General features: G+C 60.6%; 2 protein-coding genes across 2 annotated transcripts; one reads left to right on the forward strand and one right to left on the reverse strand.

The window, feature by feature from the left end:
- Positions 1-5,850: 5,850 nt before the first annotated feature.
- Positions 5,851-9,859, forward strand: NHP2 (NHP2 ribonucleoprotein; the record flags this gene model as incomplete). The annotated part of the gene is made up of 4 exons (XM_080698257.1): positions 5,851-6,010; positions 6,176-6,245; positions 8,408-8,513; positions 9,734-9,859. The coding sequence occupies 4 exons, from the start codon at positions 5,851-5,853 to the stop codon at positions 9,857-9,859; spliced, it is 462 nt and encodes a 153-aa protein (XP_080554383.1).
- Positions 9,860-19,952: 10,093 nt separating this feature from the next.
- On the reverse strand, positions 19,953-22,206 carry N4BP3 (NEDD4 binding protein 3; the record flags this gene model as incomplete). Its single annotated transcript, XM_080698297.1, has 4 exons — positions 19,953-20,438; positions 20,506-20,742; positions 21,181-21,702; positions 21,886-22,206. The coding sequence occupies 4 exons, from the start codon at positions 22,204-22,206 to the stop codon at positions 19,953-19,955; spliced, it is 1,566 nt and encodes a 521-aa protein (XP_080554423.1).
- Between the last annotated feature and the right edge of the window lie 3,127 nt (positions 22,207-25,333).

Consider the following 25,333-nt stretch of genomic DNA (forward strand, 5'->3'; position numbering starts at 1 on the left):
TAGCATGTGAAAGGCCCTGAGTCCAATCCTTAGGGCTACAGAAGAGGGGGGGAGAGGGAGAGGGAAGGAGAGAGGGAGGGAGAGGGAGAGGGAGGGAGAGAGAGAGAGGGAGAGGAGGGCAATACATTTCAAAGACCAGGTCCAAGCCCTCATTCAGGAGAGCCGGGCGTGGTGGCACACTTGTCGTGCCAGCACTCGGGAGGCTGAGACCGGAGGATCGCGGTCTGAGGCCAGCCTCGGCTACTTAGCAAAGTCCTTTGCAGCTCAGAACCTGTTTCAAAACAGAGAATAAAAAAATAGGCCTGGGTGTCTCTCTGATGGCCCCTGGGTTCCATCCCCAGTAACACACACACACACACACACACACACACACACACACACACACACACGGAAAACAAAAATCAGCAAAAGGGAGTGCGTCTGCAGAGCGCGGCCAGCAGGCCTGTGGTCTGCTCAGACCCCCAGGAAAGAAGCCGGAGGAGCCTGAGGCCCACCCTCCAGCGTGATCCCTGGGCCCCAAGACCGAGATAGGGCTGCAGAAATCCTGCCTTCCCTCCTGCAAGGCCGAAGCCACCGCAGGCCGGGCAGGCGCGGTGCCCCCGGGAGTGACCCAGCCGGGGCGCGGGACCCCCAGGCAGGGCAGGGGCTTGTGAGGACCAAGACGCCCTTCCCGTCAAGACAGGGGACGGCCCCAAGCCTTCCCTGTTGGGAAAAGAAAGGACCCTGGCTCCCTGGGGCTGAGGCTGTATCTTATCATTCTGTTTCCACATTCTGTTAGGAAACTGGTCAAACCACTTTTTTGCATGTGTACGAGTGTGGAGGTGGAATCCAACCCGGGGGCATCCTACCTCTGAGCTACACACAGCTCCATCTTTAGTTTTCAGTTTGAAACATGGTATCACTAAGTTGTGGACAGCTTCCATAAGTTGCCAGGCTGGGCTCAAGCCTTCCATCCTCCTGTCTCAGCCTCCCGAGACCTGGGATCACAGGCGTGCAGCCACTCTGAGCTCAAAGCACTTCAAAGAGAGGCCCATAGAGAATGATACGCAGCCGGGTGGTGGGCACGCTTCTAACCCCAGCGCTCGGGAGGCGGAGGCCGCAGGATCGCGGACGGCCTCAGCTACTCAGTGAGGCCTCTGCAGCTCAGTGAGACCCGGTTTCAAAATAAAGAATTAAAGATGGGGCAGGGGTGTAGCTCGGAGGTAGAAGGCCCCTGGGTTCCATCCCCAGACCTGCAAAAAATAAATAAATAAATAAAATAAGTAAGTAAAAAAGGAGGCTGAGGATGTAGCTTAGAGGTAGAATGCCCCTGGGTTCAATCCCAAGGATAAGAAAGAAAGAAAGAGAGAAAGAGAAAGAGAAGGAAAGAAAGAAAGGAAGAAGCCACACATGGTGGTGCACACTTGTAGTCCCTGTACTTGGGAGGCTGAGACAGGAGGACCGCAGGTTCACGGCCAGCCTCAGCAATTCAGGCAGGCCCTCTGCAACTTAGCTATTTCAAACTAAAAAAATAAAATAGGGTCGGGGGTGGAGCTCAGAGGTACAGCGCCCCTGGGTTCCACCCCCAGTACCGGAAAAAAAAGAGCGAGCAAGAGAGAGAGAGAAAAAAAGAAAGCCAGCCAGGAAGCTCAGTCTTACCACGAGACTCCGGGTTAAGCATCTTTTCCTGGTCCCCGCAGTCGCAGCTGCATCAGTAACACTGCACTCCCCGTTTATTTTCGGTGCTGGGGACCGAACTCGGGCATTCCCCCTCCCAGCTCCATCCCCAGCCCGATTTTAATTTTATTTTGAAACAGGGTCTCAAGCCGGGCGTGGTGGGCACGCTTGTCATCCCAGCATTGGGGAGGCCGAGTCAGGAGGCTCGCGGTTCCCAGACAGCCTCAGCTACTTAGTGAGGCCCTCCGCAACTTAGTGAGACTGTTTCAAAGTAAAGGATAAAAAATAGGGCTGGGGGTGTAGCTCAGAGGTCGAATGCCCCTGGGTTCCATCCTCAGACCCGCAAAAAAAACAGAAACAGGGTCTCTAGGTTGGCGAGAGCCTCACCACTTGCTGAGGCCGACCTCTAGCCTGCGCTCCTCCTGTCTCAGCCTCCCAAGTACTGGATGACAGCCATGCGCCCCTGCGCCTGGATGAATTGTTTGTGTCCCGAACTTTTCGTTGTTTAGCGTTTTCAAATTGCAGACACCTGGGTAACTCACACCCGGTAAGCGAGGCCTTCAGACGAGGGGACTGCTGCAATCCCGCCGCCGGCCACGGGGTGGCAGTACAGGCCAGCGAGCGGCCAGGCCAGTGAGGACCCCGGCGGGCCGGGGCGCGGGAGGCCAGGGCCTGGAGGACTCCCCTCTCCCCACCAGCCTCATCTAGGTCTCCTCAACCAGTCCATGCACCAACATTGTGTGGTACTGGGCTGGAACCCAGGGGCCTTCTACCTCCGGGCTACACCCCAGACCTATTTTATACTTTATTTGGAAACAGGGCCTCACTAAGTAGCTGAGGCTGGCTTCGAACCTGTGCGGTCCTCCTTTCTCAGCCTCTCAAATATTGGGATTACATGCACCACCGCGCCCGGCTTCACTCTTTATTTTGAAACAGGGTCTCACTAATTTGCGGAAGGCATAAGTAGCTGAGGCTGTCCGCGAACCGCGATCCTCCTGTCTCAGCCTCCCGAATGCTGGGGTTATAATTATGTGCCACCACGCCAGGCAAGGTATGATAAAATTTAAATAAGCTTACTAGGGTGTTCCCTAATCCAATATGACCAATGTCCTTATAAGAAAGGGAGGGCTAAGGCGGATGTGGTGGCGCACACTGGTAATCCCAGCATTTGGGAGCCTGAGACAAGAGGGTTTAGGTTTGGGGCCAGCCTCAGCTACCTAGTGAGACCCTGTTTCAAAATTAAAAGAATAAAAAATAGGGCTGGGAGTATAGCTCAGAGGTACAATGCCACTGGGTTCAGTCCCCAATACCGAAAAAAAATTAAAAGTAAAAATAGGGCTGGGGAGATAGCCCAGAGGTAGAATGCCCCATGGTTCAGTGTCCAGTCCTCCTAGACGTGCGTGTACACACACGGACACGCTCTCGGGAAGACGGGTGCTCTCAGTGGTAGAGAGCTGGCCGAGCACGGAAGGGGCCTGGGTTTCATCCTTTTTTCCTTAAAAGGAGAAAAAGGGGAAACAGGCGTGGTGGGCGTGCTTTTAATCCCAGCATTCTGGAGGCTGAGACCGGAGGATCACGGTTAGTGGACAGCCTCAGCTACTTAGGTCCTCTGCAACTCAGTGAGACACAGTTTCAAAATAAAAAATAAAAAATAGGACAGGAGGTGTAGCTCGGAGGTCAAATGCCCCGGGTTCCATCTTCAGACCCGCAAAAAAAAAAAAAAAAAGGGGGGGTGGGGAGCACATGAAGACTGCTGTCTTAGGACAGGGTGTGGTGGCGGAGAGGCTGACAGCGCCGTGCTCCAGGCCCGTGGACGCCAAGGATTTCAGGAAAGTAAAAACGGCACAGAGCAGACTGTGCCCGGGAGTCGCAGAGACACCGCAGCCCCGCCAGCTCTGGCTTCTGGACCGTCAGCCTCCAGGTCACTGGGACAGGCCAGGCTTGGGGTACACACCTGTCACCCCAGAACTTGGGAGGCTGAGACAGGAGGACGGCAGGTTCAAGGTGAGCCTCAACCATTTAGTGAGACCCTCTGCAGCTTAAGAGAGTCCCTTTAAAAAAAAATAAAGGGCTGGAGGTGTAGGTTGGAGGTAGAACACCCCTGGGTTCCAGCCCCAGTACCGAAACAATAAAATCAAATGAATAAGTCAATCTCCCCCCTGCCTTTTTTTCCTTTTCGGGGTGGGTGATACTAGAGATGGAACCCAGGGCCGTTCTACCTCTGGAGTACATCCTCAGCCATTTTAATTTAATTTTTTTTTTTTTTGGTGGTACTGGGGGTAGAACCCAGGGCCTTTTCTACCTCCGGGCTATACTCCCAGACCTATTTAATATTTTATTTAGAAACAGGGTCTCACCAAGTTGCTGAAGAGCCTCACTCAGTAGCTGAGGCTGGCTTCGAACCCGTGCGATCCTCCTGTCTCAGCCTCCCAGTCGTGGGGATTACAACTCTGAGCCACCAGGCTCGGCTATTTTTATTTTTATTTTAAAACAGGATTCCAGACGGGTGTGTTGACGCAAACTTGTAACCCCAGCATTTTGGAGGCCGAGACTGGAGGATGGCAGTTCGCGGACAGCCTCAGCTACTTAGTGAGGCCCTCTGCAACTCAGTGAGGCCCTGTCTCAAAATAAAGAATAAAAAATTGGGCAGGGGGTGTAGCTCGGAGGTTGAATGCCCCTGGGTCCCATCCCCAGACCCGCAAAAAAATAAAAAAACAGGGTTCCACTAAATTGCTGGGGCCTTGCTGGGGGGCTGGGCTTGTTCTCCAACCTGAGGTCCTCCTGTCTCAGCCTCCCAAGTACGGGGATTAGGCGAGTGTCACCACCGCCCCGCTTATTTCTTGGGTTGAAACAGTCTCACCAAATTGCTGAAGGCCTCAAACTTTCCATCCTCATGTCTCAACCTCTTGAGCGCTGCAATTACAGGCACGTGTCACTTCGCGGGGCAAAAACCATGCACTCTATAGCTATACGTGGCCGATGCGGCGTCGCCGCTGCGATCCCAGTAGCTGGGGCTGGGGTAGAAGGATGGAGGTTTGAGGCCAGTCTCAGCAAATTAGTGATACTCGGCAACCTGGCCTGACGGTCTTTTAAATACAGCGGTCGCCGGCCGTGGTGGCGCACGCTTGTCATCCCTGCGCTCGGGAGGCTGAGACAGGAGGAGCGCACGGGTTCGAAGCCAGCCTCAGCTACTGAGTGAGGCTCTCAGCAACTTAGTGAGACCCTGTTTCCAAATAAAATAGAAAATAGGTCTGGGAGTGTAGCCCGGAGGTAGAAAGCCCCTGGGTTCCACCCCCAGTACCACCAAAAAAAGAAAAAACAGCGGTCCAAGCCGCCGTGTCACCCCAGCACTCGGGAGGCTGAGACCTGTTTATAATAAAGAATGAGAACTAGGGCGGGGGTGTCGCTCGGTGGTCAGGTGCCCTGGGTTCCATCCCCAGACCCGCAAAAAAACAACGAGAAAACAGGGTCCAGACGGAGGCGCCCGCTCAGCAGGGGACGCTTCCTCACCGTCTTTCCTAGCTCGGCCCCGGGCTGAGAAATGATGGAGGGACGAGAGACCTTTGGCGCCAGCGCCCTCGGTGCGCACAGGGCTCCTCCGGGCCGCTCCGAGCCCCGCGCCACCGCGAGCAGAGGCGGGCGCGACGGCGGGACGGCGGGACGGCGGGACGGCGGGACGGCGGGACGGCGGGACGGCGGGACGGCGGGACGGCGGGACGGCGGGACGGCGGGACGGCGGGACGGCGCGACGGCGGGACGGCGGGACGGCGGGCGGGGCCTCCCGCCTAGCGCTCTGCAGGCCGGGCTCCGCCCAAGGTGCGCCCCGCCCCGCCCGCCACTCCGCCCCGCCCCGCCCTCCCCTCGGCCCCGCCCCGCCCGCCCCCGGCCCCGCCCCGCCCGTCCTCGGCCCCGCCCTCCCCTAGGCCCCGCCCCGCCCGCCACTCCGCCCCGCCCCGCCCTCCCCTAGGCCCCGCCCCGCCCGCCCTCGGCCCCGCCCCGCTCGCTTCCGGAGTGGCCCCGCCCCAAGCTGGAGACTCCGCCTCCCAGCGCCCGTACAAAGCGCTGAGCGTCGGCGATGGGTCGCAGTCGGAGGCCTCGCCTTCTAATTGGCCAGCGGCGCGGTGACCCGGAAGCGGTTCCCGAGGCGGCGGGCCGCGTGGACTCCTCTCCAGGCGCTCGGAGGCCGGCGCAGCGATGACCAAGATCAAGGCCGACCCCGACGGCCCCGAGGCCCCGGCCGAGGCGAGCGGCGCGGAGCGCACGTACCACGAGCTGCTGGTCAACCTGAACCCCATCGCGCAGCCCCTGGCGTCCCGCCGCCTCACGCGGAAGCTCTACAAGTGCATCAAGAAAGGTGCGGCGGGCGGCGGGCGGCGGGGCCGGGCGGCGGGGCCGGGCGGCGGGGCCGGGCGGCGGGGCCGGGCGGGCGGGCGGCGGGCGGCGGGGCCGGGCGGCCGGGCGGCGGGGCCGGGCGGCCGGGCGGGCGGGCGGCCGGCCGCCCACTCCCGTGTCCTCGCAGCCGTGAAGCAGAAGCAGATCCGGCGCGGCGTGAAGGAGGTGCAGAAGTTTGTCAACAAAGGCGAGAAGGGGTAAGCGCTCCCCGCCCGCGTGCGCCCTGCAGACGAGCGCGCTGGCCCCGTGCGGAGGCCCGCCCGGCTGCTGCCCCGCGGAGCCGGGCAGCGCGGACGCCGAGGGAGACTCCCCGCGCAGCCTGCTCTGGGCTCGGTGGAAAACTCAGGGTCTGGTCTGGAGCCGAAGGAAGTGTGGCTCCCAGGGCAGGAGCGAGGCCGGCGGCGGGCCTCCCGCAGCCTCGGCGAGGGGGGCCGCGCCTGGAGATTCCCAGCATTTTGAGGAAAGGGTCCGGAGCTGAGCGGACAGCCCGTCGTCCTAGTGCTTGGGATGCTCAGACCGGAGGCGCACAGTTTGGAGGCCAGCCTCCGCGACTCAGTGGAGCCCAGTTTAAGAATAAAATAGGAAAGCAGGGTGGCACACCCTTGTAATGCCAGTACTGGGGAGGCTGAGACCGGAGGATCGCAGTTCACGACAGCCTCAGCCCCTTAGGCCTTTCCCACTCAGTGAGACCCTGTTTCAAAAACAGAGACCCCCCCCCCTTTATTTGGCAGTACTGGGGATGGAACCTAGGGGCATTATTCTACCTCTGAGCAACACCCCCAGTCCTATTTTCTTTTTTGGGGGGTGGTTTGGGGCTGGAATCCAGGGGCATTTGACCTCTGAGCTACATCCCCAATCCTATTTTAGATTCTTTTATTTTGAAACCGGGTCTCACTAAGTTGCAGGGGGCCTAAGTAGCTGAGGCTGTCTGCGAATGGCCATCCTCCGCAAACAGCCATCCTCCCTGAACTGCCATCTTCAGGTCTCAGCCTCCCGAATGCCGGGACTACAAGCATGGGCCACCACGCCCGGCCCAGCCCTATTTTCTATTTTTATTCTTTAGTTTGAAACAGGGTCTCACTGAGTTGCAAAGAGCCTCACCAAGTAGCTGAGGCTGGCTTCAACCCTGCGCGATCTTCCTGTCTCACTCCGCCTCCCAAGTGCTGGTATATGTGTGCATGGCCATGCCAGGCTAAGACTCCACCCCCCCTTTTTTTGTTGTTTCTGTGGTACTGGGGTGGAACCCACGGGTTTTCTACCTCTGGGCTACACTCCCAGACCTATCTTATACTTTATTTGGAAACAGGATCTCACTAAGTTGCTGAGAGCCTCACTCAGTAGCTGAGGCTGGCTTCGAACCTGTGTGGTCCTCCGGTCTCAGCTCCCAAGCGCGGGGATGCCCGGCGGACTTCCCCTTTTAAAAGCACTCCCTGGGCCTCTTGCTAATGACCCACTGAGCCGTCTAGAGGGCCAAAGGAAACACCGCTTTTGGGTGAAGTGGCAGCTTGTTGTGTTGTTTTGCTTCAGTCGGTGGTGTGACAGGTGAAAAAAAGACTAGAAAGTAAGGCTCGGGGTGTGGTTTGGAGGTACAGTGCCCTTGGGTTCCATCCCCAGTACCGCGAAATAAATAAGTAAATAAGTAAGTAAAATAAAATAGGAGCGAGGTGTGATGGCGCACTCTTGTAATCCCAGCCTTTGGGAGGCTGAAACAGGAGGATCGAGGTTCACAAACAGCCTCAGCTACTTAGGCCCTTCGCAACTCAGTGAGACCCTGTTTCAAAATAAAGAATAAAATATAGGGCTGGGGGTGGAGCTCAGAGGTAGAATGCCCCTGGGTTTCATCCCAGTACTGCAAAAAAAACCAAATAACACCCAAAACTTCCAGGCTGCTCAAAGTTCGAGGGCTCCTGCAACGCAGCCCCCCACCGTGGGAACATTCTTCTGTCTTCAGGCTGCCGAGGCCCCTGCCCCAGAGCCCCGATTGTACCTTGGCTGCTAGGAAGCCGGGCTGACCGTCACTGGCAGGCTGTTTCCCTCCAGGGACAGAGCCCATCTTAGCCTGGCACTCGGACCCAGCGCCGCGATGCTTGCCCCCTCCCGTCTGGAATTCCGGGCATCGGGCTCCTGAGACAGCCCTGTCTGCCGTTCTGATCCCTCAGCCCGTTTCCCCGTCGCTCAGAGTCCTTAGAGTGTTGCGTCCCGCGTGGAGCCCCTTGACTCTCCAGGGATGGTCCATGCCTCTGCGGGCGCCGAGCCACAGATCCACTGGGGGCTCTCACTGCAGAGGGGCTGCCCCGGAGGCTCCCCCGTGCACCTGGCTGGAGGAGGGCGGAGCTAGATGGACTCTCCATCGTTCCAGGATCCTGGTTTTGGCTGGAGACACGCTGCCGATTGAGGTGTACTGCCATCTCCCCATCATGTGCGAAGACCGGAATTTGCCCTACGTCTACATCCCCTCCAAGACGGTAAGGAGCGTCCTCACGCCTTGGTCAGCCCTGGAGGGAGGGCCGTAGATACGGTCTGGAGTAGCAGGCCCTCGGGAAAGAACCAAGATTAAGAGTTAAGGCAAGCCGGGCATCGTGGAACATGCTTGTAACCTCCTGTGCTTGGGAGGCGGAGACAGGATTGTGCAGGTTCGAAGCCAGCCACGCTGGCTTAAGAGACCCCGTTTCCAAATAAAATATAAAAATAAGTCTGGGAGTGTAGCCCAGAGGTAGAAGGGTTTCCAGGAACCCCAGTACCCAAAAAAAAAAAGTGTTAAGGCAAGCCAGGCATAGTGGCACACCCTTGTAATCCCAGCATTTGGGAGGCTGAGACAGGAGGATTGTGGTTTGAGGACAGCCTCAGCTACTTAGTGCAACTCATTAAGACCCCATTTCAAAATAATCAAAAATAGGGCTAAGGGTGTAGCTCAAAGGTAGGATGCCCCTGGGCTCCATCCCTGGTACTGCCAAAAAAATAAAGGCCCTATGTGCCTTTTTTTTTTTTTTTTTTTTTTCGGTACAGGGAATAGGACCCAGGGTCCTACCTCTGAGCTACACCCTCAGCCTGTTTTGAAACAGGGTCTCACCGAGTTGCAAAGGGCCTCACTAAGTAGCTGAGGCTGTCTGCGAACTGTGATCCTCGGTCTCAGCCTCCCAGATGCTGGGATGACAAGCGTGCCCACCGCGCCTGGCTAGGTTTTTTTTTGGAAGTCTGTTGCTGAGGCTGCCCTTGGACCTGTGGCCCTCCCTCCTGTCCCAGTTCAGAGATCGGGGGTTACAGGTGTGAGCAGCCAAGCCCTGCCATGTCAGCCCTTTTTATTTTCACACAGGGTCTCTTATTCAGTTTAGCCTTGAACAGGTATAGGCCACTGAGCCTGGCTCTTTAAATTCTTTTTTTGTGGTACTGAGGATGGAACCTAGGAGCATCCTACCTCCGAGCTACACCCGGGCCCTGCTTTTCATTATTTTGAAACAGTCTCATTAAGTGGCTGAGACTGGCATGAACCTGTCATCCTGTCTCTGCCTTCCAAGTCCTGGGTTGCAACCGTGTGCCACCACAGCCAGCTCCTGGCACGTTTTTAGATAGTGGGTGTCCAGGTGAAGGCGCCTGTGGGCCGCACTAGACGGCGGGTCTTGTTTGAGACTCCGTGCCACTCAGGCCACACGACCTTTCTCCAGACAACCCTCCTCTGTCTCTGTAGGACCTGGGTGCTGCTGCGGGCTCCAAGCGGCCCACCTGTGTGATCATGGTCAAGCCCCACGAGGAGTACCAGGAGGCCTACGACGAGTGCCTGGAGGAGGTGCAGGCCCTGCCTCCGCCCCTGTGAACGCCGCAGGCTGGCCTCTGCCCCCACAGCGCCTCCTTCCAGGCACCACAGCTGCTGGAGGTGGAGCCAGCAACCTCCCCAGCGCCACTTCCTGTTGCATTCCAGAAGCCCCTTCCAAGAGTCAGCGTGGGCAGAGCAGTAGATGCTGAGACTAGTCGAGTCTGGGCGGTTTCTAAGCAGCAGCTGCTGGTGGGCCAGGAGTTGGCAGGCGGGAGCTGCAGAAGCAAGCCCTCCCTGGAGTGCCAGAGGACTTTTAAAAGTGTTAATGTTTGGCCGCCTGGGTTTTGGATTAAACCGAGAACTGATTTTTCTTTTTCTTTTTTGGGAGCTGTACTGGGGATTAGACTTTTGCTGAGTGCCCAGGCTGGCCTCCAATTTGCAACCCTCCTGCCTTAACCTCCCCAGTAGCTAGGATTCAGGCGTGTGCCACACGGCTGGAGAACGGATTCTGCTGCCTACCGGACGTCAGCTCCCACTCAGGAGGGGTGTGGCTGAGACAGGCAGCGGCCAGACCCACTTCACGGAAGCCCAGGGCCCTGTCAGGGATGGCCTCGGCTCCCGCAGGGGCCTGCACGGCTGCAGAACTCAAGGAAGCAGTTCCCTACCAGTTACCAGCAGCACGAAGCCCAAGCTCTAGCCTGTAGGTCCCGCGAGGCCCTGCACAGCATAAAGTAGCCAAGCTCCTAGCACCTGGGAGTAATCTGAACACAGCTTGTGCTCCAGGGTCAAGAGCTGGCAAAACTCCAGCTAGTCATCACTGAAGCCTTCCAGTGCTGGCCTGCTTGGTATGTGTGTGTGTCTGAGTGTCTGAGGATTAAACCCAGGTCCTCCTTTCTACCTCTGAGCTACACCCCCAGCCCTATTTTTTTTTTTTTTTTTTTGGGTGGTACTGGGGTTCCTGGAAGCCCTTCTACCTCCAGGCTACATTCCCAGACCTATTATATATATATTATCTATATATTTTTTTGAAACAGAGTCTCTTAAGCCAGCAAGGCTGGCTTTGAACCTGCGCAATCCTCCTGTCTCCACCTCCCAAGCGCGGGGCTGACAAGTGTACGCCACCACGCCCGGCTTTTATTCTTTATTTTAAAACCGGGTCTCACTGAGTTTCAGAGGGCCTCGCCAAGTAGCTGAGGCTAGCCGCGAAACATGATCCTCTGGTCTCAGCCTCCTGAATGCTGGGATTACAAGCGTGCGCCACCATGCCCAGCTACAGCCCTATTTCTTATTTGGAAACAAGGTCTTGCCAGGTTGCTGAGGCTGGTCTCAAGTCCGCAATCCTCATTGTACTGGGATCACTGGTGTGCACCCCCACTCCAGCTCCTGCTGGTACCTCGTCAGGTTGAAGCCCCTTCCCTGGGGTCTGGCACTCCCAGGTTCCCCAGAGGTGCTGAATGACACTGGCTGGTTAGGGCTGTGCTCAGCGTCCCTGAGCAGCAGACAGTAGGAATTACTTGTAAGTGAAGTTTAAGGCTGGCCAGAAGGAAGGAGAACTGTGAATATTTTGCTCAGTTATAAAGGCATTCAGTTCTGACTTGGACTATTTACAGTGGGGAATAGTACAGGGGAGGAGGCCACGGCTGGACACCGTGGGCTGAGGCAGGCGTGGGGGAAGACCTGGCTGTGAGCGGGGTGGGAGGTGTCTGCTCCTGGCGACCAAGGTCCTTGCAACTCAGTCGCTGCCTTAGGCAAATGTAGACAGCAGAGTGGGGCCCCGGCGGCCCCTCCCTGCAGCCAGGGAGCTAGCAGTGCGGGTGAGCTCGCTGCGGCGGGAGGAGCCTGAGGATGAGCTTTGCCAGGTCCCACTCGAGGCGCAGCAGGGGCACTGCAGCCTGCCGACGGAGGCAGGAGCGGCCCCGGAGGGCAGGTTGGGCCGGGCAGGGCTGGCTTTCCCCCGCTGATGGGCCTCACTCTGTGGATGAGAGAATGAGGAGGATTGGAGAAGCCACCTGAGGTGATGCCGCGCGCCTCCGAAGTTCTCCCTGTCGGTCCTCAGGACCAGCCGGACAGGCCGCTGCGCAGGCAGGAAAGGACGCGGCAGGCGTCTGGGAGAATGAAGGTCCTGCGCCCGTCAGCGAGGAGACAAGCGAAGCACAGAGCTGTGCGGGCCGCCAGCCGCGGAGACCGTCGGGGACCAGAGCCGCAGCTTGTGGCCCCCACTTGTCATCCCTGCGCTTGGGAGGCGGAGACAGGAGGATCACGCAGGTTCGAAGCCATCCGCGCGCGCTGGCTTAAGAGACCCTGTTTCCAAATAAAAATGTAAAAATAGGTCTGGGAGTGTAGCCTGGAGGTAGAAGGGCTTCCAGGAACCCCAGTACCACTAAAAAAAGCAAAAAAAAAAAAAAAAAAAAAAAAAGAGGCCGGCGCCTCACCAAGGCCGAGTGGGCTGGTGCTGGTGGACATCACAGGGCGGTGTGAAAGGCGAGGCAGGAGGCGAGTCGGGCAGCTTGGCAAGCCCGGTCCAAGATGAAACGGAAAGGGCTGTGTGGCTCAAGGCAGAATGCTCTGGGTTCAATCTCCAGCACGTCCCCACTAACAAAAGGAGCTACAGCCAATCAGAAGACGCACACGGCCGCATTCTTGGCGATTCCCAGACCTTCCTTGGGTAGCAAACGCATGGACACTCAAATCCCTTCCACAGAAAGGTGTATTTGATACAACCTACACAGCCCTTTCCTATCGTTTATTTTTAGATTTGGGGGTCAAATCCAAGCCTTTATTTTTGGTGGCACTGGGGTGGAGCCCAGGGGCCTTCTACCTCCGGGCTCTACTCCCAGACCTGTTTTATGCTTTATTTGGACACAGGGTCTCCCTGAGCTGCTGAGCCTCACTCAGTAGCTGAGGCTGGCTTCGAACCCTTGCGACTCCTGCCTCAGCCTCCCGAGCGCAGGGATTACAGGTGCGCCACCCAAGCTGCATTGCAGCACCCCCACTCAACGTCTCTAGGTTACTTATCATACCACACCCAGTTCTGTTAAACTCGGAATAAGAACAGCAAAGGCAGTCTGTGCAGGTTCAGCCCAGACCTTTTTTTTTGCACATTTCTGATCTGAGGTGGGCTGAATCCACAGATGCAGAAGCCATGGGTACAAAGGCCGACCGTGTACCAAACATCAGAGTGGAATTTACTACGGGAAGAGAGGGGAGGAACAGGGGTCATCACGGAATATTTAAGTAGAAACAAGCCTTACTGGGTGCAGTGGTGCACGCTTGCAGCCTTAGCTGCTCAGGAGGCTGAGGCAGGAGGGTGGCAAGCTCCAGGCCAGCCTGAGCCACGTGGAGACCACTGCAAAACAAGAAGAGCGGGACGCAGGACGCCCAGTGCTGGAGCCCTAGGTCCACTCCCAGTAGTACAAAGACACAAGGACTTAAACAAGGGGTGGCAGAGGGAAGTGCCCACAGGACTCCACCCCGCCCAGGCCTGCCTGTCTGGCAGGCTCTGGACTGCTCCAATCCCCATGAGGGGATTTCACGTCCCGTTCTAAGCCTTCCCGGGCCTCCACGTACAGCCAGCCAGCAGAGGATCCCTCCAAAGCACACACTGGGCCGGGCGCGGTGGCGCACGCTTGTCATCCCCGCACTTGCAAGGCTGAGACAGGAGGATCGCACAGGTTCGAAGCTAGCCTCAGTTACTTAGGCTCTCAGCAACTGAGACCCTGTTTCCAATTAAAGTATAAAATAGGTCTGGGAGTATAACCCGGAGGTAGAAAGCCTCTGGGTTCCACCCCCAGGACCACCAGAGAAAGCACACATTGGGCGTTGCCTCACTGGGGGTTTGCCCACACCCCCTGCACTAGGCACAAACAGCTCTGCACGGAGAGTGAGCCGCAGTTCTGAACTAAGCCCAAACCTGCTGAGTGTGCAGAGGGAGACAGACACGAAGGAAATACTAAACTCTCCACCGAGGCAGGCAGGGGGCTGCCAAGCCGGCCCCTGGGGAGGGGACAAGGGGGTTGCGCAAGCCATGTGCAGCGCCCTTTGCCCTGCACAGACGCAAGCCCCCGCCGGCCTAGTTCTTCCCTGGACGCAGCGTCCACTCTGCCCTTCCCACTTACACATCACGCCTCTGCTTCACACCACTTGGCCTTCCACCGCAGCCGCGGCTCTCCCTGGCCAGGCGCGCCAGCCTCTGTCCGCGGCTCCTTCCGGTTTGTCTCCGGCCCCTCTGCTAGGAACACCCCTCCCCTTGCTTCCCCTCGCCTTCCCGCGCTGGCGCAGTCCAGGCTGCCTTCTCAGAATGCGCCCTGGCCTCGGGACCGGCCGGCCTCGCCTCCGCCCACCCGTCCTACTGGGTTCCGTTCCTTTCCTCCGCTGCACAGCCCTGCTGCGACTTTCCCATCTCTCTTATTAACCAGCTGCGGAAGGGGAAAGGCCTACCGTCTCCCCAAGCAGCAGCAACTGCGGGGACTTCGGCTGTATCAACGCACCGACGACTGGCAACTCCTATTCGGCCTCCGCTCCTTAGTGAGAATAAAAACAAAACAAAACACCGTGTTGAATGCCCCGCAGCTGCTTCCTTCGACCCGGCCGAGTCGCAGTAGGATGGGCGTCCGCGCCCAGGCGCCTCCCGCAGCCGAGGCCGCCGGGCAGCGCGGGCCCGAGTCGGCGCCGACGACCGCGCGGACAGCGGCGCGGGCCCGCCTGCTGGGGGCTGGGTCGCGGCCGCCAGCCTGGGCCCGCACGCGCGGCCGGCCGCTTCCCGCGCCGCGGTCATCGCCACCGGAAGTGGCGGCGGCGGCGCTGGGCTCGCGCGTGCGCGGCGGCGGGGCGTGGCTTCCGCGCGGAGCCGAGGGCCCGCCCCTCGCTCCTCTCGCCCCGCCCCGCCGCTCTGGGTTCCGCCCCTCGCCCCGCCCCCTCGCTCGCCCCGCCCCGCAGCTCTGGGTTCCGCCCCGGGCGCGGTCCCGCGGCTCCGAGCGCGAGCAGCCGCGCGCGCGGCCTTCCCGCCAAGGACGGGCGGGGCGGTGTGGCGGCGCGGTCGGTCCGGCCCTCGTTAAGCCGGAGCGAGCGTAGATGCGGAAGCCGCGCCGCACGGTGGGCCGGGGCCCAGCAGTTGGCTCTTTCATGTGCGTGCTGTGTATCTGTTCTTGCTGTTTCTGTGCGGGGCGGGGACCAGGCCCAGGGGCACTCTGCGTCTCACCTACGTCCCCGCCGTATTCTACTTCGAACGGTCTCCCCGATCGCACTAAGTTGCTGGGGCTGGCCGCGAACCGGGTCCCCCGGGCTGCCGGGGGCCGCGCCTCCGCCTGCCCCGGCTCCGCGCACGGTCGTGGCGTGGCCCCCGGAGCCCTGGGTCCCCGCGGGGAGCGCGACGTCCGCGGAGGAGCCGGGCCGGCGGCGGGGGCTCGGCCCGGGCACGCGTGGGGCTCCCGTCGGGCGGGGTTTGCTTCGCAGCCGACTGCCCCTCAGCCGCGCTCCGCTAACTCAGCAAGTCTCGGGAAGCTCTTGCCAGTTTCCTAGACTTTGATTTCAAGTTTTTAACTCCAAGAGGAGGAAAAAAGAAAGAAAAGAAAATCCAATCCTGCCGCCTTCTCTGAGGGGTGGCGAAGCCCGCCTCCCGCACGTGGGTGGCTGTCCAGCCTCGGGCCGCGGTTCCTTCCGACTCTCCCGGCAAGCCCTCTACCACGTATTTGCCTACGAAGTGAAATCTACTTCTGGCCCTCACTCTTCCCACGGAAGCACACGTTTATTCTTACGCCGCGCCCCGTTATCTTTCTCACCACTTTGTAGTATGTGCTGATATTGCACATTAGATTCAACACCTCGCGGGGTCTGCAGGAAGCTGCTCCGGCCGAGCAGGTCGGCGAGAGGGGCGCGGGGTGCTGGGGGGCGGCGGCTCACCTCGATTGACCTCGATTGACCGGCGGTGCACAACTCTGCAGCCGTCAAGGCGCGCTCTGGAAAGGCTGCGTTTCCTGCGTGTAAATGACATCCTAGGCAGCCGGGGTGCAGCTCAGCAGCAGGGCATTCGCCTAGCATGTGTGAGGCCTGGGTTCAGTCCCTAGTGCTGAGGCGAGGGAGAGGACCTGGGAACCATGCCCCTGGGCTCCTTCCTGAACAGAGAACATCCCTCCAGGTCCCAAGCTTGCCAGGAACCGTGGCCCTCTTTGCCTCTCCACAGCAAGTCCTGGAAGGCAAAGGTAGGAAAAGATGGTGCACGCGCCGGGCGCGGTGGCGCACGCTTGTAATCCCCGCGCTTGGGAGGCTGAGACAGGATTGCGGATTCAAAGCCAGCCTCAGCTACATAGTGAGGCTCTCAGCAACTTAGTGAGACCCTGTTTCCAAATAAAATATAGGTCTAAGGGTAGGTATATCCTGGAGGTATAAGGAAGCCCCTGGGTTCTATCTCCAGTACCACAAAAAAAGAAAAGTAAAAGAGCACTTCGGAAGGCGGGGGCCCAGCCCCGCCCGCCCTGCTGGGCAGCCCAGCCGCCTCCCTGGCCAGGCCGGGGCCTGCTGGATCCCTCCCCTTCCTTCCCCCTCCAGGCTGCCAGCCTTCCTCTGCGATGTTTGTTGGTCTTTGCAGGGCTTCAATTCCAGCCATGCCCGCCCACCTAATTTGCAGGTGCCGAGCCAGATGAAAACATGAGGCTTTGTTCAGACATTCCTGAGCTGTTGGAGATGGCAGCGGGAGCTTGGGTGCTGGGCTCCTCCGTCTGGGCTGCACAGGCGCTGTGCTCAGGCAGCTCCACCGGCTGGAGCCTTTTCCTTCGGCTGCCTGGCGTCCCCTGTGCCACCCTCCTCCCAGGAACCTCCCACACTTCCCAGGGCCCAGTGTAGCGCATCCCGGGGAGCCCTCCTCCTAAGGAAGGTCCCAACCCCCTGAAAGCCGCTTGGCCTTCTCCTCCCGCAGTGGGGCCAGCTGAGGGCAGGTGCCAGGCTCCCGTGGGTCACTGTCCCCGCGCCTGCCCTCCTCCCCTCTCTTGGTCCAGTTTGAGCCGAGGCTCTGAACTCCCTCCGTGTGCACGGGAGCCTCGCCTCTGCCCTGGGGTTTATCACTTGTTTTTGCCAAAAGCAGCATCAGTCTTTTCACTTTTTCTTTTGCGGCACTGGGGGTGGAACCCAGGGGCAGTCTACCTGAGCTGCATCCCCAGCCGTTTATTTACTTTGAAACGGTATCACTGAGTTGCAGAGGGCCTAAGGAGCTGCGGCTGGCCATGATCTGTGATCCTCCTGTCTCAGCCTCCTGAATGCTGGGACTACAAGTGTGCCCGCCACACCCGGCTTTTACTTTTTATTTCTTGCAGCACTGGGGGTTGAACCCAGGGTCATATACCTCCAAGCTACACCCCTAGCCCCATTTTTTTCTTTCTTTTGAAACGGGGTCTAAGTTGTGAAGGGCCTTGCTAAGTAGCTGAGGCTGGCCACGAACCTGTGATCTTCCAGTCTCGGCCCAACAAGTGTGCACCAGCACATCTGGCACCTTCCTCTCACATCTGACTCCAGTAGAGGCTGAGCCCAGCCACAGGGGCCCCCATCCAGGCTCTGCTGACCTGCTTCGTGGCGGTCCCTGTGAGCACCTGGGACTCCCCTCTGTCCTCTTCACCCTCCTGGCCCTGGTCACTGTCTGGACAACCTTCATGGGTGTGGACACAAGCCACCTCCCTCCGCTCACGAGTAGGCGCCACAGGGCAGTGGCCTGCGGCCCAGGTCCCCTCGGAAGCACTTTTGGGCACACCCGGAGAATGAACAGCCACTGCTCCCGAGCTCCCAGGGCGGCCCCTAGTGTGGCCGCAGGGTGGGAGGGGCAGTTAGAGCCAGCCCCCTCCCAGCAGAACCCAGCTCCACATCTCCAGCCTGTGCCTCCTGGGCTGGAGGACGCTGCCCCGAGGCAGGCTGAGCCCCACGGGAGGGCCAGGCAAGCTCCTAGCCCAGAGGGCAGCCGGCCCCTGGCCCCTGCCCCCTGCCTGGCGAGCGGCTCTAGCCCTTCTGCCCTACTTCCTTCCTTCCGCCCTGCCTTCCCTGCAGGCTGGTGGTCCAGGCCAGGGCTGCCGGGAGGGTGAGGGTGAAACTCCCTGGGGTAGTGAGGAGCACTGCCAGGTGGCCTGAGCAACAGGCTCAGGTGGGCAGGCAAAGCGTTAACGGGGTGCTTGCCATGTCGGGCCATCATGGCCCGGCGCACTGGAGAAAGGCGTCCCTCAACAGCAGCGACCGTATCTACAGAGGTGGTGATGCTCGTGATCCCCTGGCCCCAGAGCTACTTGGCCTGCTTGGGGGCCAAGAACTGGTTTGCCCAGCACAGCTGAGCTAGCAGGTCTGGTTGTCTGCGACTCCCCAGCCTGGCTCTCCAACACCCTCCCCGCATCTGGGCCTGGCTTTGGTTTCTGGCTGAGCTGCCAAGTTTTGGTACCGCCCACCCACTCCGCTGGCTGGTGGTACTGGCCGGCCCAGCTCCCTAATTGCTGGGTGGGGAGCTGTCCCACAGGGCTGGTGCACCAAAAGGTGGGCCCAGCCACCCCGGGGAACAAGGACACCTGGCCGGACCAGCTCCTGGCCATAGGGAGGAGGCGATCCCAGCTTCTGGCTGGCACCAGGCTCCAGAAAGCAGAGAAGCCTCTGGGGGTCCATCGTGTGGAGACCTGGGTTCGCAGGGGCCCATGGAACAGGAGCAGCACCTGGGTAGGGGGCAAGGTCTTCCTGCCCTTCCCCTTTCTAGGCAGAGTGAGGGCCTGGACTCAGGGGGGCCTCAGCTGGACCTGGGCTTGTCCCAGATCCGAATCTCCTCAGGCCTGTCCAGTGGGAGACACGGAGGCTGGGGAGACAGGAAGGAGTGGGAAGGAGGCAGGGCCAGGAAACATCCCTGTAAACCTCCAAGCCAAGCACCAGCTTTCAGAAGTCAGGTGTCCCAAACACACCTCCCCAGCACGCCCACCACCCACCCGCCACCTAACAGCATCCCCACTGGAGAACACCGCACACCCCCACTCCCCGCCCCAGGAAAGGTGGGGCCGGCAGTCAGCTCCCAACAGGGGACCCACACCCAGGCCCCGGCTGGGCCATGGAACCAAGTCAGTGGAAGGGAGCACTAGAACCCACAGGGAGCACCTCTGAGAGGCCCCCGAGTGCAGGCGGGCTGCCCCGTGAGGGGGCACACTGAAGTCACCCCGTGTCCTCAAGCCCCAAATGGACCTCCTGGGCAGTTTGCCCTCATGCCTGGGGGCCAGTGGCGCAGCCACCGCGAAGCTGAGCGTGACTCTGGGGCGGAGACCCCCTGTTCCCCGTGACCCACCCAGGGGGGAAGCCAGACCCCTGGAGACCAGGGTGGCCGTGGGCTTTGGAGGACCAGGACTGCCGGCCTTAGCTGGAAGCAGGGTTAGGAGGAATGACAGTTCTGAGGCCAGGGAGGGTGTGAAGGGCTGCTTCTTCCAAGAACTTTCCAGAATACAAATGTGATCAAATCTCACCCCTCAGAAAGACCCCCAGACCTGCAGGGTCCCCGGGGACGCGCCCCGCTCCTTGCTCTGTAAGAGGCTTCACCACATGGTTCTGACTAGGCAAGGGCCTACAGCCGCCGGCTGTGGAGGGCGCCAGGCGGAACACGGGGTGGGCTCGCCCCAGGGGGGCTGTCTTGGGCTGGCCCCTTGCCCACGGCCCAGGCTTCCCACCAAGGGAACACGGATCTCAAGGCTGGGGAAATGCCCCGTGTGTTCCTGGAGTCCCCGGTACTGCTCCTCCTAAAACTCCCTGGTGCTGGAGAAAGGAATTCCAGCCCACGCCTCGAGGGGGCCGTGGGATTCCAACAATGAGCGGGGGCAGCCTGCCTCGCCCAGGGGCGCTGCCACCCTGCCCAGGGTGCCCGCAGCCCGGCCCCGCACCCGGGCCGGGCCAGGCCCAGCGCACCACCCGGCGCCTCGCAGAAAACGCGGCTTTATTCCGGAGGCCGGCGTGCCCATCCTGGCCTCCGTCCGCCCGCGGAGGCCGGCCCTGCGCGGCTCTCCAGCCACCTCCTGGCGCCCGCCCTCGGCGGCCAGGGCTCGGGGCCTCCGCCTCCTTGCCTGGCCAGGCTGCGCGCAGGGTCCGGCCGGCCTGGCGCTGCCCCGGCGCGGCTCCCGGGCTCCCGCCTCTTCGGACAGTGGTCAGCCGTGGCGCCGCGGCCTCAGATCTTGGAGGACTCGAGCCGGGGGCTCCAGGGCGCGGGGGGCTCCCGCAGCGCGCGCAGCTCCTGCTGCAGCGCCTGGTTGCGGCGGTACATGTCCACGTAGCCGCCCTGGATCTCGCGCTGGTAGCGCAGCACGCGCTCCTTCTCCTCCTGCCAGGTCCGCCGCTCCCGCTCGAAGCGCCGCGCCTGCTCCTGGCCGCGGAGCCGCTCCTGCCGCAGCTCGGCGCGCAGCTGCTCGGCCGCCTCGCCCGGCCGCCCGCGGCTCTTGCAGTCGTCCGTCTCGCAGCCCGCGCCCGGCGCCCGCAGCCCGCGCACCGCCTCCCGCAGCCGCGCCAGCTCGGCGTCGCGGGCCTGCGCCTGCGCCCGGCTGCCGCGCAGCTGCGTCTTGAGGCTGAAGATCTCGGCCAGCTTCCGCGCCAGCTCGGCCTGCGCCTCCCGCAGCTGCTGCTTCAGCAGGCGGATCTCCGCCGTCTTCTGGCACACCTGCGGGGGGCGCGGGTGAGGCTGCGCGGGGCGCGGGCGGCGGGCGCGGGCGCGGGCGCGGGCTCACCTCCCAGCGGGCCTCCTCCTCCTCCTCCGGGCGGGCGCCGGGGTCGGCCTCGGGGGCCGCCGGGCCCTGCTGCGCCCGCAGCTCCTGGCGCAGGCGCCGCTGCTCCTGCTGGGCCATGAACAGCTGCAGCTGGAGGTTGCGCTCGCTGCGCTCGGCCTTCTGCGCCACCTCGTGCAGGCGCTCCACGTACAGGCGCTTCAGCTCGGCCAGACACAGCCGCTGGCGCTCCTCCAGCACCTGCGACAAGGGGGCCGAGCCGGATGGCGGCCCCTCCGGGCTCAGCACCCCAGCCAGCCGCCCGCTCCGCACCACCAGGCCCACAAGGGGCCCGCCACACCCGCGCCCTAGCCGGGGCGCCCTGGGGTAATGTCCCCGCCCCGGCCTCCCTCCCAGGCAAGGCCCCGTTGCTGCCACCCGCGGGGCGTGGAGAGGGAAGCCAAGCCATCGCCCGTGGTTTTCTTTTTTCCTTCGTCTTTTTCTGAGACAGGCTATCACTGTGTTGTCCATCCAGACTGGCCTTGAACTCCATCCTCCTGCCTCAGCCTCCCAAGTACTACAGGCCCGTGCACCCTGCCAGCATTTTGCTTTTGCTTTGTGCCCAGAGCGGCGCGGTGAGCTGGCCAGGCCCCTCTGCCGCCCCGCGCACTCATGCCAAGGGTGTCTGGGGCCCCTCACCTGCGTGAAGGGGCTGGAGCCGTCCTGGTCCCCGAGGTCCCTCTTGAGCTCCTCGCAGGTGTCAGGCAGCACGGCCACCACCTCCTCGGCGGTGGAGCAGGAAAACTCGTACGGAGGAGGTGGCTCGGGCAGGCAGCTGAGCACAGCCAGTGGCCCAGCCTCCTTGGGGCCCCTGGAGGCCCGGTCCAGGGAGCCCCCAAGGTGATTAAGGTGGCCCAGGGAGGAGCTGAAGGGGCTGGGCCCCGTGCCAGGGCTGCGGCCAAAGCTGCCCCCGCTGGAGGAGTCGGAGAGGCTGGGCTCCGGCTCCGGGCCGCCCTCGTCCAGGCTGAGGGCGTGCAGCAGCTGTGCGCGGGCCTGGCTGGCCCTGGGCCCGGGGCTCAGGGGCGGGTGGCAGGCCAGCGTGTGCAGGCTGCCATTGCTCCGCCAGAGCTTCTGGCCCTTGTGGGCCGCCAGGCTCTGCATGGACAGGAAGCCTTTCCCGGAGCCCGCTGCAGGCTTGAACACCGACGGGCGGATGCGGCACTGCCAGGAGGAGACCGGCGTGAGGCAGGTCTGGGACCAGCACTCCACTCATGCGTCCCAGCCCCCGCTGCTTTCTGAGAACTTGGGTGCATGCCCGGTGGAGTTGGAGACCAAGCCTCAGGCCAGCCTCGCTGTGCCCGCCCGCCTCCCGCTGCCCCACACAGGGCGTGGGCAGAGACGCACCTTGTCAAAGCGCCCCCGCTCAGGCAGCGAGGTCTTGCTGAAGTCGCCGGCCCGAGGATGTTCCCGGTAGTAGAGGGTGGCATAGTCGGCAGGCTCATTCCGGGACGCCCGCTTGGCCGTCTTGCCGTCCTTCTTGGGGAGGTGTAGATAGCTGAAGAGCTCACGCTGGCCCAGACCCTTCCGTAGGAGCCCGTCGGGCTGGCGGGAGCCCCGGGGCCCGGCGAGCGCCGCCCGGAGCTCCTCGGGGGAGAAGTCCTGCCGCTCCAGCAGGCTGCCCACGCTGCCCATGGCAATGCCAGCAGGGCCTGGGGCCGTGGCCATGAAGGTTCAGCAGGGCATAGGTGGCTGCTTCTGGGAATCAGGAGGCTCCGTTAGGGGCAGGTGGGCACTCGCTTGCCCAGCTCCCTGGCCCCCTAAAACAAGGCACTTGCTACCTGCCGACCCCGCCACCTGCCCAGGCCCACGACAGGCAGATGCAGGTGGGTCCCGGAGAGAATGCCGGGACAGCGTTCCTAGACTGGTAAGAGAAAGGGGTACAGGCCCCAGGCCACCTTCCCTCTGACCTTCCGCTGCAGTGAGGAAGTGGAAGGACACAGCTTCCATTGGGCTGCAAGGGACGGCTACAGCCAGGGCGCGCCATCTGAGAGGCGCGGGCACTAGGCCCTCAAGCAGGAAGCAGGCCAAGGGCCCACCTCCCGGACCAGGCTGGCAAAGGGACGCGGGGACCGGACGGACAAGCTCAGTCCCTCCCGGATCCTGCTCACTCTCCTTCCCGGCTCCCGTCACATCTGTGTGGTGGGAGCCAGGCGCGGTGGCATGCCCGCAATCCAGTTAATTGGGAGGCTGAGACCGAAGGATCATAGGTTCAGGCCAGCTTGGGAGGCAACTTAACGGAAACTCTTCAGATAAATACCTAAGTAAATGAAAAGGGGGGGGGCGTGGTGGCGCACTCTGGTAATCCCAGCATCCGGGAAGCTGAGACAGGAGGATCGCGTGGTTCGCAGATAGTCTCAGCTACTTAGTGAGGCCCTCTGCAACTCAGTGAGACCCTGTTTCAAATAAAGAATAAAAAGTAGGGCTGAGGTAGCTCGGAGGTAGAATGCCCCTGGGTTCTGTCCCCAGGACTGCAAAAAAAAAAGGGCTGGGGGTACTTCCAGCAAAGGGCCAGAGCTCCCCTGAGGAAACATCTGGGCTGGGTGGGGCTGGGGGCGACAGGGGAGGGACCCAACAGGAAGAGCCCACAGGGGCAGGCCGTGACACAAACAGGAAGGGCTCAGCGGAGGGACAATGGCAGAGCTTCCGGAACAGGTGTTCAGGTCCCAGCAGGGGTGGGGGCGGCGGGAAGGGGCAGCTGGACCCCCGCCTGCCCTGGCATGGTGCCTCTGTCACTCCAAAGCCCCGGCCCTGGGGCTTCCTCCGGCCCAAGGTGCCACGAGAGCCGGGAGGACAGGCTGAGATAGCGGCGTGGCAGGTAGCCGGGCCACACAGCTGGCCCAGCTCGGTCGCAGGCGCACTCCGCACACTCCCAGCTGACTGCGTGGGACCGACCCCACCTGCGCTGGGGCCCTTCAGGCTGGAGACTCGTGGTCACTGTTCCCCGCCCGTCCAGGACAGATGTCCGGCAGCTGCACTGCACTTCCGGGACACCCACTCCCGCCCCACACAGTGGCCCACGGGAGGCTCCATCTTCCACCCATTTCCAGGTTTTGTACTCGTGAAGACAAAGCTCTCTGGAGGGAGGGGAGGCCTCCTAACCCACTCTGCGTCCTCGACCACTCAGGACAAAAATGGTCTCAACCCCCCAGTCCCGGCCCCGCGTGGACAGGCTCGGATCCTTTGGGGTGTCACAGGCCACAGGCTCAGGGGACTCACCCAGGTTAGGGACTACAGATGCTGGCTCCCACTGCCATCCACTCATAGCGGTCCCCAGGCCTGCGACTCAGGTACTGGTCCTTCTGCGTTTATTTATTTATTTATTTATTTTTGCAGGTCTGGGGATGGAATCCAGGGGCATTTGACTTCCGAGCTACACCCCTGCCCTATTTTTTTATTCTTTACTTTGAAACAGGGTCTCACTGAGTTGCAGAGGGCCTCACTAAGTAGCTGAGGCTGGCCATGAACTACGATCCTCTGGTCTCAGCCTCCCGAATGAATGCTGGGATTACAAGCGTGTGCCACCACGCCCTGCTTTTAATTAATTAATTTATTTACTTATCTATCTATCTATCTATTTTTGTGGTCCTAGGGTTTGAGCCCAGGGGCCTTCTGCCTCTTTTGAGCTACACCCTCAGCCTAATTTACTTTTATTTTGAAACAGGTCTTGCTAAGTTACTACATCCTGGCCCCCAACCTGCAATCCTCCTGCCTCAGCCTCCCAGATATTGGGCTTACAGGTATACATCCCCACGCCTGTTAATGTCCCTTTATATTTTTACTTTTAAAAATTGTTACTTTCCCTTTTTTATGCGCACTAGGGATTGAACCCAGAGATCCCTGGCCTTTTTATCTTTTGTCTCACTAAACTGCTAAAGCTGGCTTCAAACCAGCAGTCTTCCTGTTTTAGCCTCCTGAGTACTGGATTACAGGTGTACATCACCACACCCAGCTAGTTACTATCTTTTTGTGTGTGTGTGGTACTGGAGTTTGAACCCAGGGGCATTTTACCTCTGAGCGACACCCCCAGCCCTATTTTTTTAAAATTCTTTATTTTGAAACAGGGCCTCACTAAGTAGTAGCTGAGGCTGGCCTTGAACTGCGAACTGCGATCCTCCCATCTCAGCCTCCTGAAAGCTGGGATTGCAAGTGTGCACCGCCACACCCAGCTTCTATCCACTTTTAAAAGTAGGGGCAACCTGGGTCTGGTGGCACACACTGGCTGAGACTGGGGCATCACAAGTTCAAGGCCATGCCCGGCGTGGTGGCTGAGACAGGAGGATCACACAGGTTCGAAGCCAGCTGTGCGTGCTGGCTTAGGAGACCCTGTTTCCAGATAAAAATATAAAATAGGTCTGGGAGTGTAGCCCAGAGGTAGAAGGGCTTCCAGGAACCCCAGTACCACCAAAAACAAAACAAGTTCAAACCCAGCCACAGCAACTTGGTGAGATCCTATCTCAAAATAAAATGAAAAGGCTATAAGGCTATGTTCAGTCCCCAGTTCATAAATGAAGAATAAATAAGTAATAAAATAAATATATAAATAAGACAGTCAGTCTCTGGGGCTCAGAAAGTGAAGTAACTTGCCCAAAGCCACAGAGCTGGTGAAGTAGGGACTCTTGAGATCCCAACTCCACGGCTGCCTACTGCCATTCAGGGGCCCAGACAGTCGCCTACAGCCCAGAGAACTGGACCCAGTCGTCTTGGGGTCCAACATCCCGTTGCCAGCCCTGTAACTGAAAGGCCTCTGCCTCCCGTGGCTCCTCCCTGCCTCTGTGGGACCCCAGGCACTAGC

The sequence above is a fragment of the Muscardinus avellanarius genome (assembly GCF_963383645.1).
Source record: "Muscardinus avellanarius genome assembly, chromosome: 7".
NCBI classification, from domain to species: domain Eukaryota; kingdom Metazoa; phylum Chordata; class Mammalia; order Rodentia; family Gliridae; genus Muscardinus; species Muscardinus avellanarius.